The 20685-nt window shown below is 45.4% G+C and overlaps 2 protein-coding genes across 3 annotated transcripts; both read right to left on the bottom strand.

The window, feature by feature from the left end:
- Positions 1–308: 308 nt before the first annotated feature.
- LOC100493138 (transmembrane 4 L6 family member 4) lies at positions 309–9569 on the bottom strand. 2 transcript variants are annotated; one of them, XM_002941236.5, is made up of 5 exons: positions 9258–9569; positions 7155–7220; positions 6608–6771; positions 2418–2619; positions 309–663 (listed from the first exon to the last, which is right to left on the bottom strand). In XM_002941236.5, exons 1-4 carry the CDS (start codon positions 9453–9455, stop codon positions 2427–2429), a joined length of 621 nt encoding a protein of 206 aa, XP_002941282.1. In that variant the 5' UTR covers positions 9456–9569; the 3' UTR covers positions 309–663; positions 2418–2426. The 2 variants fall into 2 exon arrangements, with proteins under 2 accessions (XP_002941282.1, XP_031755378.1); XM_031899518.1 differs by having other exon boundaries at positions 309–657.
- A 3166-nt stretch (positions 9570–12735) lies between these two features.
- LOC100145782 (uncharacterized loc100145782) lies at positions 12736–20076 on the bottom strand. The gene is given in 5 exon segments (NM_001127146.1): positions 12736–13099; positions 15123–15325; positions 17586–17749; positions 18842–18907; positions 19789–20076. Coding segments are annotated over 4 exon segments (603 nt in total). The 5' UTR covers positions 19972–20076; the 3' UTR covers positions 12736–13099; positions 15123–15135.
- Between the last annotated feature and the right edge of the window lie 609 nt (positions 20077–20685).

The raw sequence follows: 20685 nt of genomic DNA, 5'->3' as shown, positions 1-20685 counted from the left end.
TTGTCCTTTTGCTGAGACATGCAACACCTGCTGCATTGGGTTTAATTGCCTAAATTAACCGCTAATTTACCATGTAGCAATGGAATAGTAGGTGTTCAGTCATGTACTCCTCCGTGCCAAAGGTACCCCATACAGATATCTCCTTAACAGCTTGAATTTGTCCTCATAAAAGCGGTGCTCAAGCAAGGGGCATGGCTGGGCACTATAGGTGGCGGCCAAAATGCAGCCAAATGTATCTCTAACCAAGCGTCTGTGAATACGGCTATGTCGTCTCTGCGTATTTGAAATACATGTATTCGCTATTTATGGCTTTTTAAATAAGGTTTAAAATTTATTCAGTTTCTTAACATCACACACAGGACAGAACGCAAAGAAAAGTGTCCCCTGGATATGGCTTTGTGGTAAGAATCTGCGAAGGACGTTACCCCCAGAGGCCTCTCTGCTCGATATTGGAACTCTGGAAAGGCCACAACTCCCATGATCCTCTCTGTTGGGATTGGCTTCCTGCAAGTCTGCACAAAATGGCGGAACTGGCTCCTCTCTGTTGGAAATGGCCCCCAGGAGGCATTATATTTATCTGTTTAGGAGCAGCTAGTTCTGTAGAATGTAGAACCGCAGAGTCCAGGTCACGTATTAATAATCCAAAGAAAACTGAGACTAGACCTGGAAAAAATAAAATATTTTAGAAACAAATTAGCTGCGGGAAACTTAAAATTCAGCTTTTTTTATTGAAGTCGGAGGAGGTGCTTCAAAATCACCCATTGACAATAACAGTGCGTGAAACACACGTAAATTGCAAGGGTGCAATGGCGCAACTTCGAAGCAATAGAGTCCAGGTATCCTGACTACCCGGCCAAAAGGCACAAAGCAGTTGAAGACTAAGGAGGACCATTTTATCCCTGACCCCCCCCAACCAAAAGGCTAGTAGGGGCAATAGTCTTTAGATCCCCTTCACCGTATAGCTAGGGGGATCCCTTTTCCTCACCCTCCAGCCGAAGCTTAATGGGTAATGGCTTCCGTCAACCCCTGTAATGGTCTACAGTCTTGTGCGCCCACAGCGTAGGCAGTTTTCAGGGGGGAAGGAGCCTAATGACCATACATCCCCCCTGGACCATCCTGTAGACCCATAAGTGCCTATTGCACTAGATCCTTGGAATAAAAACACATCAGAAGTAAAAGATAAAACAGGAGTGCACCAGCACCATGATACCCTCTCCATTCCCTATTTACCCCCCTCCTCCCTTTCTTCCTTCCCTCTTTCTATCATACCCCTTGTTTATAACAAAATCAATAAAAGTTGACTATTAAAAAAAAAAATAATAATAATAATAATAAAAAGTGACAGGGCTCCGCCCCAGCCTTTTGGCCAGTAATAAAATATTTCTGCTACTCCCAATGCCTAATAATCTGGGGTAAAAGAGCAAGTGCCACTAAAGTGCTTGAGAATAAAGTGCGCACAGTGCCGTGGTTACTGGTGCTTCAAATCACCATGATCTTATGGTGCCTGGCCCTTGGTGCAAAACATTGCTCAGGCCAGAAGACCAAGTGTCTCTCTGTCCACCCATAGGTGGCTTTCCTCCCTATGTGGCCCACCCATTTCAAGAACAGAAACTACACTTGAACTTAGAAGTGATATAAGGATGAATGGCTGTAAAACTGATGACGTATCAACATATTAATAAGGTGTTTCAGAAGACAAATTGGCCGGCAGACTGCCCATGTATGTACAGATACCAGCCAACAACCTAATTCAATTAAATAAGGAAAACTTATCTCTTAATTCGATTCTAGATGTCCCCTTAGTCTTCTACTGAGTTCTGATGAGACAATACAGGTCAATAGCCTATACCCCTGATGAAAGTGCAAGAGCACTAAATTCTGACTGGGGTCTGGCTGTGCTCTATAGCTCACTCTAGGGCTGGTTCATCTGAATGGCTTTCAGGTTAGTGAATGCAGCACTGCCAAAGACCAGCAGCACTGTATTCATCAGGGGAAACCAACATTATGGGCAGGAGACAAAATGCAAAAAAACTTGGCGGATCATTTTTTCCACTTTGCCCTGCACATAGTAAATGAATCTGTCCCATTACTGTCTGTTTTTATTTTTTTTAAACCCGTTCACTCGACACAATGACCAGTATCCATAGTAAAAGGACTTCTGTATGAAACGTTGCCTTACCTTGTGTTCTGAAAATGCAAAACATTGTATCTAACTAATCCAAACTCAAACTTGTCCAAAGACAAATGAACATGACAATTTGGCCGAATCGCTTTTTGGAGGATTTGGTAGAATCCAAAAATGTTGGGTTTGGTACGCTCCTAATTTAAAAATGTACGTCTAGCTTTAGCATTTGTGTAGGTTTGCATATGATATGTAATAATAATACCAAAGATGGTTATATACAGCCCACACTTACATTTATGTTTTAGAATTTGGTGAGGCGCGGGGTGAAGATGCAGCCAAACAGCCCGTTCAGCATCTGAATGGAACACAGCACTATCTGGATGCAGCTGGAGGCCAGGATTGTGGAAAAGAAAATGACGTTAAATTCAACCACCCCAGTGGGTTCTACGCACCGATCCCAGGCTTTCCTGTTGAAGAGGTAACTTCTTTCTAAACTGGGGAGAGAAATTGGAACAAAATACACAAATGAGGAGCAAGGAATGAGGGTTGCCCAGGGCTAATCATTCCTACGACACATGGAGGGGATTTATGGCATTGCATGTTCATAGTCTATAGCAGTGGTCACCGAACTGTAGGACTAGAACCTCTGTGGTGCTTGAAGGTTCAGCCTGAAGGCAATTTAGGGTGAGAACTGGGCAGAATGGCCATTTGTTCTCCTAGATACATGTTAAACCCCAGCTTAAAGGTTGTTTGTTGTCTTGACTCTATGACTAAAGGACCAATACTTTCCTGTATCTCTAATAATCATTTTTTGAGCTAAGGTTGAGCCTTCAAGAGAGGTTTTGGTCAAAGAATTGACCTTCAAGTGGGGCTTAAACTGAAAATGTTTGACAACTCCCTGGTCACAGGCCTGAAGGCCAGTTGTAATGAGAACTGGGGAGAATGGGCATTTGTTCTCCTAGATACATGTGAAAGCCCAGCTTAATGGTCAGTTAATGTGAGGTGGGGTGAATATGTACTTGTTGTCTTAATTCTATGACAATGACCTTCACCAATATATCCCTGTATCTCTAATAATCATTTTTTGAGCTAAGGTTGAACCTTCAAGAGAGGTTTTGGTCAAAGAATTGACCTTCAAGTGGGGCTTGAACTGAAAAAGTTTGACAACTCACTGGTCACAGGCCTGAAGGCGAGTTGTGCTGAGAACTTGGCAGAATATGGATTTGTTCTCCTAGGTACATGTGAAAGCCCAGCTTAATGGCCAGTTATTTTGAGATGGGGTGAATATGTATTTGCTGTCTTAATCCTATGACTGAATGACCTACACCAATATTTTCCTGTATCTCTAATAATCATTTTTTGAGCTAAGGTTGAGCTTTCAAGAGAGATTTTGGTCAAAGAATGGACCTTCAAGCGGGGCTTGAACTGAAAATGTTTGACAACTCACTGGTCACAGGCTTGAAGGCCAGTTGTGTTGAGAACTGGGGAGAATGGGCATTTGTTCTCCAGGATACTGTACATGTGAAAGCCCAGCTTAATGGTCAGTTAATGTGAGGTGGGGTGAATATGTATTTGTTGTCTTGACTCTATGACTGAATGACCTACACCAATATTTCCCTGTATCTCTAATAATCATTTTTTGAGCTAAGGTTGAGCCTTCAAGAGATGTTTTGGTCAAAGAATCAACCTTCAAGTGAGGCTTGAACTAAAAATGTTTGACAGCTCCCTGGTCACAGGCCTGAAGGCCAGTTGTAATGAGAACTGGGGAGAATGGGCATTTGTTCTCCTAGATACATGTGAAAGCCCAACTTTTGATCAAAGAATCAACCTTTAAGTGGGTCTTGAACTGGAAATGTTTGACAACTTGTTAGGCTTTGATCCCAGGACCCTCTGGTTGTTGGCTGTTCTCCCTAACCATTGAGCCAGGAGAGTAGCCAACAAGAGGTAATTGCTTGGTGTTTCAATTCACCTGTATTCTGGGATTTGTGCCCTCACCCCAGCAGCCTTATTGGCTAGGTGGTGTCAGCCAATCAGGGCTGACTCTGCCCTATTTAAGCCCAGCCCTCCTCACACACTTTGCCTGAACATTGGTAAACATTAAGCACTGTGGCTTGTCCCTAGTTTGTGTTTCCTGTTCTTGTCCCTTGCTCCTCACTCCTCACTCCTCACTCCTGATCTTTGTCTATGCCTGTCCTGTCCCGTCCTGTTCTGTCTAGTCTATGCCCACTCCATCCTGTCTAGTCTAGTCTATGCCCGCTCCGTCCTGTCTAGTCTAGTCTATGCCTGCTCTGTCCTGTCTAGTCTATGCCCGCTCTGTCCTGTCCTGTCTAGTCTATGCCCGCTCTGTCCTGTCCTGTCTAGTCTATGCCCGCTCCGTCCTGTCTAGTCTATGCCCGCTCTGTCCTGTCCTGTCTAGTCTATGCCCACTCCATCCTGTCTAGTCTAGTCTATGCCCGCTCCGTCCTGTCTAGTCTAGTCTATGCCTGCTCTGTCCTGTCTAGTCTATGCCCGCTCTGTCCTGTCCTGTCTAGTCTATGCCCGCTCCGTCCTGTCTAGTCTAGTCTATGCCTGCTCTGTCCTGTCTAGTCTATGCCCGCTCTGTCCTGTCCTGTCTAGTCTATGCCCGCTCCGTCCTGTCTAGTCTATGCCCGCTCTGTCCTGTCCTGTCTAGTCTATGCCCACTCCATCCTGTCTAGTCTAGTCTATGCCCGCTCCGTCCTGTCTAGTCTAGTCTATGCCTGCTCTGTCCTGTCTAGTCTATGCCCGCTCTGTCCTGTCCTGTCTAGTCTATGCCCGCTCTGTCCTGTCCTGTCTAGTCTATGCCTGCTCTGTCCTGTCTAGTCTATGCCCGCTCTGTCCTGTCCTGTCTAGTCTATGCCCGCTCTGTCCTGTCTAGTCTATGCCCGCTCTGTCCTGTCCTGTCTAGTCTATGCCTGCTCTGTCCTGTCTAGTCTATGCCCGCTCTGTCTTGTCCTGTCTAGTCTATGCCCGCTCTGTCCTGTCCTGTCTAGTCTATGCCTGCTCTGTCCTGTCTAGTCTATGCCCGCTCTGTCCTGTCCTGTCTAGTCTATGCCCGCTCTGTCCTGTCTAGTCTATGCCCGCTTTGTCCTGTCTAGTCTATGCCCGCTCCGTCCTGTCTAGTCAATGCCCGCTCTGTCTAGTCTATGCCCGCTCTGTCCTGTCTAGTCTATGCCCGCTCCGTCCTGTCTAGTCAATACCCGCTCTGTCCTGTCTAGTCTATGCCCGCTCCGTCCTGTCCTGTCTAGTTTATGCCCGCTCCGTCCCGTCCTGTCTAGTCTATGCCCGCTCCGTCCTGTCTAGTCTATGCCCGCTCCGTCCCGTCCTGTCTAGTCTATGCCCGCTCCGTCCTGTCCTGTCTAGTCTATGCTCGCTCCGTCCCGTCCTGTCTAGTCTATGCCCGCTCCGTCCCGTCCTGTCTAGTCTATGCCTGCTCCGTCCCGTCTAGTCTATGCCTGCTCTGTCCTGTCTAGTCTAGTCTATGCCTGCTCTGTCCCGTCTAGTCTAGTCTATGCCTGCTCTGTCCCGTCTAGTCTAGTCTATGCCTGCTCCGTCCCGTCTAGTCTATGCCCGCTCCGTCCCGTCCTGTCTAGTCTATGCCTGCTCCGTCCTGTCTAGTCTAGTCTATGCCTGCTCTGTCCCGTCTAGTCTAGTCTATGCCTGCTCTGTCCCGTCTAGTCTAGTCTATGCCTGCTCTGTCCCGTCTAGTCTAGTCTATGCCTGCTCCGTCCCATCCTGTCTAGTCTATGCCCCCCTCTGTCCCGTCCTGTCTAGTCTATGCCCCCCTCTGTCCCGTCCTGTCTAGTCTATGCCCCCCTCTGTCCCGTCCTGTCTATGCCCCCTCCGTCCCGTCCTGTCTAGTCTATGCCCCCTCCGTCCCGTCCTGTCTAGTCTATGCCCCCTCTGTCCCGTCCTGTCTAGTCTATGCCTGCTCCATCCTGTAACAGCCCCTACCTCAAGGACTCGCCTTCCCATCTCCCACTCGTAACACAACTCACTGGTCACAGGCTTGAAGGCCAGTTGTGTTGAGAACTGGGCAGAATGGGCATTTGTTCTCCTAGATACCAGCTTAATGGTCAGTTAATGTGAGGTGGGGTGAATATGTATTTGTTGTCTTGATGTTACAACTGAAAAACCTACACCAATATTTTCCTAAATCTATAATCATTTTATGAGCCAAGGTTAGGCCTTCACAGGAGGTCTTGGCCAAAGGATGGACCTTCAAGTTGGGCTTAAACTGAAAAAGTTTGACAACTCACTGGTCAACAGTCACTTGAAGAACCCCCAATGTTGGGATTTTTTTATGCACTCCCCAACATAAAAGAAGAAGATCCATAAAACCGAACTTTAATTGGTTGATTTGTAAATAATCTCTTAGGGAATTTGTAATCTATGTGAGTTTCAAGGAAGAACATAGGGCTAATTGCTACTCACTGGGCGAGTAGCAAGACATAAAGCACTCACTTTAAAAATTCCAGAGGCAATTTGAAGGGGATTGTCCACTGAACCCGTCCACTTATAAACAGGTAGAGGCAGCGAGGACCATTGGCCAGACCCAGGGCCGAGACAACAAGACCATAGAGAGCGCCACACACCCCAAGGGCCGAGATTATGATAGAGAGGAACATCTGTGGAGAGAAGGGGATGATGGAGACTATAGGTGAGCACCAGGGTTGTACTGATAGGAGGCAAGGTAGATAAAATATACTTTTCATATACATTCTGGGTTCACCAAGTCGTAAGGCTTGTCTTTTCCATTGTGCAAGTGTTGCCCAAGTATTTATGCATGTGTGTGACACCAAGACATCAGAAATACTAAAGGCAAAACTATCCCTCCATGAGTAGCGGTAAGAGCAACATAGCCACAAAGGACTTGTTGTTTAAGGAGAAGAATATCTTTGCCTGCAATCAAAGTTCTTAGGGTTATTGCTGATTACATGACCTTTGCTCAAGTGGATTTATAGCCAGATTAGGGACTTTACATGCATTATGTGTACGTTGACTGCCTTACCATAAACCGACTGCTATATTTCCCAGGCTTCCCTATGCAGTGGTTATAGATTGCAGCAATCAGGACCTATGGAGAAAACAAGAGGCTGTCAGCATAAAACCAATGGTAATCTCAAATCCAAAGCATCATCCAATGGCAGTTTATGGGGAATAGGGCAGAAGCAGGGCATTGGCCAGAATAGGTGGGACCATCACCTGGGCAAGAAGGACTTCTCTTAGATCAATAATATTTCTTGTGGGGGTCTCTGTGCCCAAACCATTGTGCTTACTTGCCCCACTGGGGTTACTAAGCCCACGTTTTCCCTGTGTTTATGGTCACTAACCTTGATATCCTGTAGAAGTGTTCACCGGGCACAATGCAGCAGGGATAGCCATGGGCAAGACTCAGTTGAGCTATATACAGTGTATCTGGGGTAGTTTATATGAGGGGGTAGTTCACCTTTATATTAACTTTTAGTATGATGGAGAGAATGATATTCTGAGCCAATTTGCAACTGGTTTTTGTTTTTTTTTTTTGTTCAGCTGCTCTCCAGTTTGGAATCTAGGTTGCTAGGACCTGGTTTACATTAGAAACCAGGCAGCGGTTTGAAAGAGAGCTTGGAAAATGAATAGGAGAGAGCCTGAATAGAAAGATAAGGAATAAAAAGGAACAATTATAATAAAATTGTAAGCTTACAGAGCAATAGGTTTTTGAAAACTGGAAACATGTAGAATAGGAAGGCAAATAATTAAGACTCTAAGAAATAAATTATGAAGACCAATTGCAAAGTTGCTAGGAATAGGACATCCTATGACATATTAAAGGTTAACTCAAAGGTGAACCACCGTGTGTAATATCTCTCCCTAAGCAGCGGAACTGTAGGGACAGATATGTAGTGTCCAGAAAGGGTTGGATGAGAAAATACAGGGCTACTGATATTAGTACAATGTTCATTTAGGGCAGGGATCCCCAACCAGGGGCAACATGTTGCTCCCCAACCCCTTGGGTGTTGCTCTCAGTGCCCCCAAACCAGGGAGTTATTTTTGAATAGTAGTAGTTTTGGTTGAATAAAAACAAGATTTCCTACCAAATAAAGCCCCTGTAAGCTGATAGGGTGCATAGAGGCCCCTAATAGCCAATCACAGCCCTTTTTTGGCTCCTCCATGAACTTTTATGGTGCTTGTGTTGCTCCCCAAGTCTTTTTATATTTGACTGTGGCTCCCGAATAAGAAAGGTTGGGGACCCCTGATTTAGGGACTGGTCCAGTTGCCATTTTGAATTCAGGGAGGAATTTTCTATCCCCTCTATCCTCCACATGGGGCTTTCCACCCAACTGTTATAACTAGAAGCTGGAATAAGAACTGGATGAGGGCAAAGTTACACTTTATATACATTGTACATGCAACAACTGTTACTCTACTCCCCTAAAAGCCCCTAAGAGAATGTCAGGCACACAGGGTCGGACTGGGGGGTGCAGGGCCCACCGGGGCTTCTGCCTCAGGGGCCCCTGCACCCCCAATGGCCCCTGCTGCCTTCACTCCCCCCACAGAGGCCCCCAGAGGCCCCCAACACCCTCTGATCCCCTCTGCGCTTCTAAAAGAAACATACCTGCGTCGGGGGATCATAGGAGCGCCCTGGGGGGATCGGATTTTCCCGGTACCCCGGCAGCCCAATCCGGCACTGCAGGCACAACCAAAGATGATTCCCCCCCAAATTATAGGGGTAGTTCACCTTTACATTAACTTTTAACATAATATAGAAATTGATATTAAGCTTTTTGCTTAGCAGCTCTCTATATGGTTTAGCAGCTATCTGGTTGCTAGGATCTTATTCACCCTAGCAACCAGGCAGTGGTTTAAACAAGAAATTGGAATATGAATAGCAGAGGGCCTGCAAAGAAAGATAATTAATAAAAAGAAACAATAATAATAATATTGTAGCTTCACAGAGCCATAGGTTTTTGGCTGCCGGGGTCAGTGATTTGAAAGCTGGAAAGAGGCAGAAGAGAAAGGCAAATGATTCAAAAACGATAAAAAACAAATGATGAAAACCAATTGCAAAGTTGCTAGGAATGGGGCATTAATTGAAAGGTGAACCACTCCTTTAATGTCTATTTTCACTTACCAGAACTCCACTGCCCATGAAACCCCCAAGATAAAGGACTTCTGGGGTCATATGTTCTCCTGGGTTATTGATGGCCTCTACACTCCATCCCGGGAAGAACAAGAAGATGTTACAGAGGATGCTGAGGACGCAGAAGGGGTACAGGGACACCCCGATAAACCTGGAACAGTCCCGGGTGCAAGCGGGGAAGCAGGACATTGAAAAGCCTTTGGAAGTGAGAGGCCAAATAAAATGGGATCAAGAATGTAGGAATAACTGGCCAAGAGGAGAGCGCAGAGCGAGAGTGCCGCTGGCAAGAAGAGTGTCGATAAGGTGACAAGGTAAAAGCTGAGATTCCAGCTCCTTTCTGACGGCAATAATGAGTCACAGCCGGGAACTGGGTGAAGTTTGAACTCATCATCTTAGTAAACAAATACCCAGTTATATGTCCACATATGTGTAAGCCTTGGGCAGGCACTCCTATATGGTCTTAATAGAACAGACACAAGAACAGGGATGCAAAATTGCCCCCCTAAGGATCCATGCATTGGAAGCTGCCTCTTTGCCCCATATTGAAAAGTACACGGCTCTGGGCATCATCTGAGGTTCCAGCCTTGCACGCCAAAGGGTATCACCACCACCAACGTGCCACTCATAGGGGCAATGCAAATAGCAAAGGGTAGTGGTGCAAAATGGTTGAAAGATTCCCTCACACTCAATGGAGGGGTCTCCCAATCAGTAAGATAATTGTTATAGAATAGCAGTGGATAGAAGAGAGGTGCTTGAGCCGGGGGGACAGGTGGGCTTCAGGTTTAGTGGGAACATACAGAAATGTGCTTATTGATTATTATATAAGAGGAATGTAGGAGCACTGGTTGCCGAGCCCTCCCAGGGAATTCCTTATCTACAAATTCCTGTGCGGCAGACTTTGCCCACACCAAGCCGAGGCATCCCATACATTGCCCCGTTATAAAAAGCATATAATGTAGATCTCAGGAGGTGGGGGACACACGAGATGAGCGAGGAGATTGAGTTCTGAAACAAGCAGAAGAAGGGGCAGGAAGGTAAGTAATGGCCAACCTGCAAGGACTTCTGCCAAGCCATCTTGGGGCAATAGGAGCATGTATGGGCGCAAAGGCTCAGGCAATTATACAACGTGCAATATTTTATAGACTGCATTTAATGCACTGCGGACCACACAGAAGGGGTTACAAAATATTTATAACCATAATGGTTTATTGATGTACATAGTTACATAGTTAAGTTGGTTTGAGAACCATCAAGTTCAACCCTTCCTTCCTATCTATACACATACATAAACCATATACAGGTATGGGATCCCTTATCCGGAAGCCCATTATCCAGAAAGTTTCAAATTACGGAAAGGCCATCTCCCATAGACACCATTATAAGCAAATAATTCTAATTTTTAAAAACGATTTTTCTCTCTAATAATAAAACAGTACCTGTACTTGATCCCAACTAAGATATAATTACCCCTTATTGGGGGCAGAACAGCCCTATTGGGTTTATTTCATGGTTAAATGATTCCCTTTTCTCTGTAATAATAAAACAGTACCTGTACTTGATCCCAACTAAGATATAATTACCCCTTATTGGGGGCAGAACAGCCCTATTGGGTTTATTTCATGGTTAAATGATTCCCTTTTCTCTGTAATAATAAAACTGTACCTGTACTTGATCCCAACTAAGATATAATTACCCCTTATTGGGGCAGAACAGCCCTATTGGGTTTATTTAATGGTTAAATGATTCCCTTTTCTCTGTAATAATAAAACAGTACCTGTACTTGATCCCAACTAAGATATAATTACCCCTTATTGGGGGCAGAACAGCCCTATTGGGTTTATTTAATGGTTAAATGATTCCCTTTTCTCTGTAATAATAAAACAGTACCTGTACTTGATCCCAACTAAGATATAATTACCCCTTATTGGGGGCAGAACAGCCCTATTGGGTTTATTCAAAATAAGTTATAATAACTAACTGTAGATATTAGTATCACAATAGCCTTGGATACTATGCTTGTTCAAGAACAAGCAAAATACCCAAGCTCCGTTCCTCTAATCTATAGGGGTGACCTCTGGTGCGTTGATTGTTTTTATGGGAAAAAAGAACCCCCCCATCTGCCTATAATCCCCCCTAATGTACTTGTACAGAGTAATCATGTCCCCTCGCAAGCGCCTCTTTTCCAGAGAAAACAACCCCAACCCTGACAGTCTAACCTCATAGCTTAAATCTTCCATCCCCTTTACCAGTTTAGTTGAAGTCTCTGCACTCTCTCCAGCTCATTAATATCCTTCTTAAGGACTGGAGCCCAAAACTGCCCCCCATACTCAGGGTGAGGCCTTACCAGGGACCTATAAAGGGGCAAAATTATGTTCTCATCCCTTGAGTCAATGCCCTTTTTTATACAAGACAGCACTTTATTTGCTTTAGTAGCCACAGAATGACACTTTATCTTGTTATGTGTTAATTAATACGCACTTTTTTTCCCCCTGCTATCCCTTATTGCAGTTCCAATTTGGCCAGTAGGTGGCAGTATGTTGCTATAAATACTGGGGGCTCAGTTTCGGCTGTAGGGGACAGTTAGAATAATGGATCTGGATATTTACATATAATAATATGGCGGGGGGGGGGGGCAGTCAGCGAGTGTGCCATTGCGGGTGTCAGTACGACAGGTTTCTAGCCCCCCCTCCCCGGTGCATATAAATGGGGTGTGAGTCACTGCGTAACGCAGCCGTTTCTATGGGTGAGGGAGCCGCCTGAGTCACCTCATTTCACGCATCTTTTCTCACGCTGAATCCCATTTTTGTATTTTATTTCTGGGATTTAAAGAGACGCTGCCGCTGATTTATATCCTTCCTTTCTGACGTCCTGTTTACTGCCAGGGGGGAAGGCTGAATTTCATGAAATTTTTTGTTGTTTTGGTCAGTGGCGCAACTACTCTGCGCCGAGCCCCCCTGCAAATAAATCTCTGAGGGGGCCCAGTGCAGAGAAGGTTCATCGGGCCCCCCCCCCTCTGCCCAGACTTGGCCACCGTGCCCACTCGCATATAAATCCCTGCTTTCCTACCTGAGAACCGGCACAGAGCAGAGATTTATATGCTGTAATGGAAGAAGCAGACCCCTCAGCCCGGGCCCCCCTGGGACTGCAGGGACTCCACCTTTGATTGTATAATGAGGAACCCCACCTTTCCCTATGGGTGCTATGGGTGCTCTCACTGGCCCATGTCCTTCCCCCTACCATACTCCCTGCTCCACTGCTTTGCTCCACCCCTGCCCTGCCCCTACTCCTTCCCCTGCCATACTCCCTGCCCCACTGCTTTGCCCTGCTTTGCTCCACCCCTGCCCAGCTCCTGCTCCACCCCTGCCCTGCCCCCACTCCTTCCCATGCCATACTCATATTCATCATGATGAATGAGTAAGTTGGGTTTAGGGTACAAATGTCATTTTTCTTTTCATTGAAACTTTTACAATGAGGTCAAAATAAAGTTTATTTTAGCATTTGATTTAAGTACATTTCTCAGCATCACACACAGGACAGAATTTAAAGGAAAAGTGTCCCCTAGATATGGCTTTTGTGGGGGTGTCATTCCCATAAGCCTCTCTGCTTGGAATGGCTTGATGTTAGTTATGTGTGCAAGACAGAGCTCCCATAATCCTCTCTGTTGGGAATGGCTTCCGGCAAGGAATGCACAATAGCGGGACTGGCAGAATCCTCTCCGCTCCGTTGGACCCCTGGGGGGGATGATAGGTTTCTGCTTATTCTTCCCAATGTGAAGCCCCCGCCCCGGGTCACTTATCAGGATTTTGAAGATAGAATTTGAATATAGATTGGATCTAGAAAAATAGAAACTGTTTTAAAACAAATAATCTGCAAGAAAATATAAATTCTTAAGCGTCATAATGAACTCTCCCAGGTGTCCCTTCCACAGACTCAGGGGGTTAAGTAATCAAAGGCAGTAAATTAACAGTTGTTAGGGTAATGTGGACCCTAGCAACCAGATAGCTGCTGAAATTCCTAACTGGAGAGCTGCTACACAAAAGGTAAATCATTTAAAACCACAAATAAAAAATGAAGACCAACTCCTTCCCATGATTCCTTAGGGCAAAGACAGACGGGGCAGTTTAGCACGAGACTGGGGTTTTAAAGAATCGCTGCAACTAATTGCCCCATCTGTCTTTGCCCTTAGTCATCTGACATGCAGCCTCTCTGTACTGTTCCATATGCCCCCTAGTGGCAGCCCCAGGAGCGTGCATGATGATCGAAGATGGCATTTATTTAATATAGTACAGGTATGGGACCTGTTATACAGAATGCTGGGACCTGGGGTTTTCTGCATAAGGAGTCTTTCTGTAATTTGGATCTCCATAACTTAAGCCTGCTAAAAATCATTTAAATATTGAATAAACCCAATAGGGCCGTTCTGCCCCCAATAAGGGGTAATTATATCTTAGTTGGGATCAAGTACAGGTACTGTTTTATTATTACAGAGAAAAGGGAATCATTTAACCATGAAATAAACCCAATAGGGCTGTTCTGCCCCAATAAGGGGTAATTATATCTTAGTTGGGATCAAGTACAGGTACTGTTTTATTATTACAGAGAAAAGGGAATCATTTAACCATGAAATAAACCCAATAGGGCTGTTCTGCCCCCAATAAGGGGTAATTATATCTTAGTTGGGATCAAGTACAGGTACTGTTTTATTATTACAGAGAAAAGGGAATCATTTAAGCATTAAATAAACCCAATAGGGCTGTTCTGCCCCAATAAGGGGTAATTATATCTTAGTTGGGATCAAGTACAGGTACTGTTTTATTATTACAGAGAAAAGGGAATCATTTAAGCATTAAATAAACCCAATAGGGCTGTTCTGCCCCAATAAGGGGTAATTATATCTTAGTTGGGATCAAGTACAGGTACTGTTTTATTATTACAGAGAAAAGGGAATCATTTAAGCATTAAATAAACCCAATAGGGCTGTTCTGCCCCAATAAGGGGTAATTATATCTTAGTTGGGATCAAGTACAGGTACTGTTTTATTATTACAGAGAAAAGGGAATCATTTAACCATGAAATAAACCCAATAGGACTGTTCTGCCCCAATAAGGGGTAATTATATCTTAGTTGGGATCAAGTACAGGTACTGTTTTATTATTACAGAGAAAAGGGAATCATTTAAGCATTAAATAAACCCAATAGGGCTGTTCTGCCCCAATAAGGGGTAATTATATCTTAGTTGGGATCAAGTACAGGTACTGTTTTATTATTACAGAGAAAAGGGAATCATTTAACCATGAAATAAACCCAATAGGACTGTTCTGCCCCAATAAGGGGTAATTATATCTTAGTTGGGATCAAGTACAGGTACTGTTTTATTATTACAGAGAAAAGGGAATCATTAAACCATGAAATAAACCCAATAGGACTGTTCTGCCCCAATAAGGGGTAATTATATTTTAGTTGGGATCAAGTACAGGTACTGTTTTATTATTACAGAGAAAAGGGAATCATTTAACCATTAAATAAACCCAATAGGGCTGTTCTGCCCCAATAAGGGGTAATTATATCTTAGTTGGGATCAAGTACAGGTACTGTTTTATTATTACAGAGAAAAGGGAATCATTTAACCATTAAATAAACCCAATAGGGCTGTTCTGCCCCCAATAAGGGGTAATTATATCTTAGTTGGGATCAAGTACAGGTACTGTTTTATTATTACAGAGAAAAGGGAATCATTTAACCATGAAATAAACCCAATAGGACTGTTCTGCCCCCAATAAGGGGTAATTATTTCTGTATATAGTAACTTTAGACACGCTGTTAAACAGGTAACAGTAAGACCAAACACAGTTATACCGTGGCTCTGTTACTATTTCCGGGAGCACGTGCCGAAGATGCAGCCAAACAGCCCGTTCAGCATCTGAATGGAACACAGCACTAACTGGATGCAGCTCGAGGCCAGGATTGTGGAAAAGAAAATGACGTTAAATTCAACCACCCCGGCCGGTTGGACGCACCGATCCCAGGCGCTTCTGTTGAAGAGGTAACTCCTGTCGATGCTGGGGGCGGGGGGAAAAGGGAGAAAGAGGGAAATTAGGGCGGATCAGCTGACCAGTAAATGATACCTGCTATTGGTTACTAGGCAAGTAGCTAACTTAAAGGGAAACTACACCCCCAGAATGAATACGTAACCAACAGACAGTTTATATCATATTAAGTGGCCTATTAAAGAATCTTCCCAAACTGGAATATATCAGTAAATATTGCCCTTTTACATCCTTTCCCTTGAGCCGCCATTTTGTGATGGGCTGGACAGGAAGTGATGCAGCTCTAACTATCTGGTTGCTAGGGCTTTTTTGTAACCTAAGTAACCAGGCAGTGGGTTGAATGAGAGACTAGAATATGAACAGGAGAGGGGCCTGAATAAAAGAGATAAAGAATAAAAAGTAACAATAATAACAAACCTGTATGCTCACAGAGCAATAGTTTGTTGGTTGCCGGGGTCAGTGACCCCCCGTTGGAAAGATATAGAAAAGAAATGAAAAAAACTACAGAAGACTTATATAAATATATCTATGAGCTGGCTTCTTATTGAGAAGGCTAAACCTCACTATCCCCCATATGTCATAAGAGCCACTACGTTTGCCCAGGAGCAGTAACCCATAGCAACCAACTAGATATTTGCTTTAGAGGTGACCAATAAATCCTACCTGTTGATTGGTCGCTATGGGTTACTGCTCCTGGGCAAACTTAGTGCCTTTTATGACATAACCCCCTAAATCTTCATTATATCTTACGCTTCCCACAGATGCACAGTGATAGGTCAGAACTTAATCACATGTCAAATGTGCTTTGAGTAGCCATCTTGATAATATCTTGAAAATGGCAGGCCCAAATGGTAACAGTTTCCTCTTCTTCTTTGCTTGGGATTAATAGACACGGGGCAGAATTTGAGATTTTTTAATACATAACCCCATTGGCATTTTCCAATCTAGGACCTTTTTACTTTAGCTCCACCCAGTAAACCATAGCAACCAATAATGAATCCGCTTTGATTAGTCTACTGTGGGTACAGGGTCGGACCAGGGGCCCCCGCTATGCACCCATAACCCCCCCCCACAGGGGCCCCAGCGGCCCAGACCCGACCCTATTGCCACTTCCTCTGGCCTCCGGTTTCCTGACGCGTTTCACATACGCGCATTCAGGGGGACATTGGACAGGGGGTACAAGGTCAGACTTGGGGGTGTAGGGCCCACCAGGGCTACCGCCCCAGGGGCCCTGCACCCCCCAAGCGGCCCCCACTATGCACCCATAACCCCCCCTGCAGGGGCCCCAGCGGCCCAAACCCGACCCTATTGCCACTTCCTCTGGCCTCCGATTTCCTGACGCGTTTCACATACGCGCGTTCAGGGGGACATTGGACAGGGGGTACAGGGTCGGACTTGGGGGTGCAGGGCCCACCGGGGCTACTGCCCCAGGGGCCCTGCACCCCCCAAGCGGCCCCCACTATGCACCCATAACCCCCCACAGGGGCCCCAACGGCCCAGACCTGACCCTATTGCCACTTCCTCTGGCCTCCAATTTCCTGACGCGTTTCACATACGCGCGTTCAGGGGGACATTGGACAGGGGGTACAGGGTTGGACTTGGGGGTGCAGGGCCCACCGGGGCTACTGCCCCAGGGGCCCTGCACCCCCCAAGCGGCCCCCACTACGCACCCATAACCCCCCCGCAGGGGCCCCAACGGCCCAGACCTGACCCTATTGCCACTTCCTCTGGCCTCCGATTTCCTGACGCGTTTCACATACGTGTGTTCAGGGGGATATTGGACAGGGGGTACAGGGTTGGACTTGGGAGTGCAGGGCCCACAGGGGCTACTGCCCCAGGGCCCCCCACCATACACCCCTAACCCCTCCCCTGCAGGGGCCCCTGTCCAGCGTCCTCTTCTGAACGTGCATATGTGAAACGCGTCAGGGGAGAAAATCGGAGGCCAGAGGAAGTGGCAATAGGGTCAGGTCTGGGCCGCTGGGGCCCACCGGGTATTTTCCCAGTGTCCCGGCGGCCCAGTCCGACCCTGTGTGGGTAGAACCATGAAAGTAAATGTCTGATTTGTAAATGTGCTTTGTGGCTATAGCTAAATTTTAATTCAACCGATATGGATATATGGATAATATCAGCTAATAAGGAATGCTTGGGTACTGCCCTATGGCCCTATCTTATTGTTGAGGGACTTTGTAATCTCTGTAGGTGTCAGGCAAGAATGTAGAGCTAATTGCTGTCGCACTGGGTGATACTTTGTACTCGAGGTATAAACACTCACTTCAAAAATTCCAAAGGCAATTTGAAAGGGATTGTCCATGCCACCCGTCCACTTATAAACAGGTACTGACAGCGAGGCCCATTGGCCAGACCCAGGGCAGAGACAACAAGACCATAGAGAGCCCCACACACCCCCAAAGCGGCGAAAATGATAGAGAGGAACATCTGTGGAAAGAAAGGAACAATGAAGACTATAGGTCAGTGTCAGCCACTAGAATCCAAGCATTGTTATGGGCTTTATAATACAGAAACATAATACAGGTATGGGACCTGTTATCCAGAATGCTCGTGACCTGGGGTTTTCCGGATAAGGGGTCTTTCCGTAATTTGGATCTCCATAACTTAAGTCTGCTAAAAATCATTTAAATTTAAATAAACCCAATAGGGCTGTTCTGCCCCAATAAGGGGTAATTATATCTTAGTTGGGATCAAGTACAGGTACTGTTTTATTATTACAGAGAAAAGGGAATCATTTAACCATTAAATAAACCCAATAGGGCTGTTCTGCCCCAATAAGGGGTAATTATATCTTAGTTGGGATCAAGTACAGGTACTGTTTTATTATTACAGAGAAAAGGGAATCATTTAACCATGAAATAAACCCAATAGGGCTGTTCTGCCCCAATAAGGGGTAATTATATCTTAGTTGGGATCAAGTACAGGTACTGTTTTATTATTACAGAGAAAAGGGAATCATTTAACCATTAAATAAACCCAATAGGGCTGTTCTGCCCCCAATAAGGGGTAATTATATCTTAGTTGGGATCAAGTACAGGTACTGTTTTATTATTACAGAGAAAAGGGAATCATTTAACCATTAAATAAACCCAATAGGGCTGTTCTGCCCCAATAAGGGGTAATTATATCTTAGTTGGGATCAAGTACAGGTACTGTTTTATTATTACAGAGAAAAGGGAATCATTTAACCATTAAATAAACCCAATAGGGCTGTTCTGCCCCCAATAAGGGGTAATTATATCTTAGTTGGGATCAAGTAAAAGGTTTTGTTTTATTATTACAGAGGAAACCATTTTTAAAAATGAGAATTATTTGCTTATAATGAGTCTATGGGAGATGGCCTTTCTGTTATTCTGAACTTTCTGGTTTCCGGATAAGGGATCCCAGGGTAACTGCTTTACCCTGAGTCATACGCTCCCCTGGGGTTATTGCTGATTACACGACCTTCGCTCAAGCAGATTCATAGCCAGATTAGGGACTAGATGTGCAATATATATATATATACAATGGCTGCCTTACCCCACAGCGGTTGCTGCATTTTCCAGGTTTCCCGATGCAGTGAACGTAGATTGCAGGAATCAGGACCTAGAGGAAGAAGTGTAGAAAATGAATGGTGATCTAATATCAAAAGCCTCTTTGGGGTATTGAGGAGGGGCAACTATAGCTGGGTTATATGGGGAGGTATTACATGGGAACACAACTCCCAATGCCAAGCCAACTGCAGTCCAACTGCCTGTTGAAGGTCTTCTTGATTGCAAGGGTCACCGACCCTGGTAACCAGCTGATGTTCTCCCTGGTGGATAAGGTCAATATCCCTGACCACACTGGCTCACTGGGAACAATACAGCATGGCCACAGAGATATATACTGAAGCAAGGGGGCATTTTACTGGCATTTGGAGAAGAAATAGCTATGGCCCATAAGCAACGAGTCTTCAAGGGCCAACCTTTGTTCAGGGACCCCCTTGACTCTCAACATAGTTACAGATTGGAGTATAAGCCATTAAGCCATCGCTCCGAGAATATAAAGGAGAGCAATTAAGTGTTCACCCAAGTTCTCCCCCAATATGGCATTCTAGCTGGGAGTGTAGGAAAGGGAATATTTATTATCTCCAAATCTCATCCTACTTGACCGTATGTCATTGATTTAGTTTTCCCTCCAAGAGGGCAGTTTGGGAACTACTGGGGTTCAGGAAGGCTGCCTTTTTTTTTTTTTTACTGCCCCAGGAACCAGTCAGATGGCTTTTTAGCAAATGAGAAAATAAATGGCTATTGATATTGGTACCATGGTGATCCAGGGACTGTTGCAATTGCCATATTGGAGGAATCGTCTGGGAGTCCAATGGGGCTTTCTACCCCTCTGCAATGACTAGGTGCTGGAGTAAGGACGGCATTAAGGGTAACTACTATGAGAATACCACCTCCAAATAGTCCCCCCTCCAAGATATTCCCCCGATTTGCACTTACCATAACTCCACTGCCCAACATACCCCCAAGATAAAGAACCTCTGGGGTCATTTTAAAGGCTGGGTTGTTGATGGCCTCCACACTCCATCCCGGGAAGAACAATAGGATATTACAGATGATGCTGATGGCGCACAAGGGGTACAGGGACACCCCGATAAACGTGGAACAATGCTGAATACACATGGGGAGGCCGGGCAGGGAAAGCTTCAAAGAAACAGCCCAGAGAGCTACAGGAGCTACCGATCAACCCTTGGTCCTACTCCTATGGTCCTACTCCTGTGGCAGAAGGTGCAGAATGAGAATAATAAGATATACTGCAGGCAAGGAGATAGGAGATAAGCCGACAAGGAAACAGTTGGGATTTCACCCTCTCGCAGCTCCTTTCCGACTGCGTTATGACTCACTGCCGGGGTGAAGTTTGAACCCAACATCTTGACAAACGAATAATCACGTATATAGATGATATCGTTCAATATCCGTAAGATGATATTCTTAAATGGTTTCTTCTCCCCCTATGGAGCAGACAGGGGTGCTCAAGTGCCAAGGGGTCCAAATTGCACCTCTAGGAATCCATACATGGAGCACTTGTGTCAGTTCTTTGGCATTCCATGGCTCCTAGTGTCCCCTGGCACCGTGCCTGGCACAACGGAGGGTGCTCCACCCTGTCCATAGGCTGCTCATACCAACCACATGGAGCTGAATGTGCAGGCACCACAGGCAAAATAGCAGAGGGAAATGGTGCAAAGGGCAAAAAGTTAAAGAGTCTCCACTTCGGCAAGAAAATAGTTATAAACCAGAGGTGGAAAAAAGAAATGTGCACGGGGGGGGGCAGGTGAAGAGACCAGAGACTTATGGAATGTAAGATAGAAGTCGGAATATTGCCCTCCCAGGGAATGC

This window comes from Xenopus tropicalis, chromosome 3, assembly GCF_000004195.4.
Source record: "Xenopus tropicalis strain Nigerian chromosome 3, UCB_Xtro_10.0, whole genome shotgun sequence".
Taxonomy (NCBI): domain Eukaryota; kingdom Metazoa; phylum Chordata; class Amphibia; order Anura; family Pipidae; genus Xenopus; species Xenopus tropicalis.
Note: the sequence above shows the minus strand (reverse complement) of the source record. Positions and strands in the feature narration are given on the sequence as shown.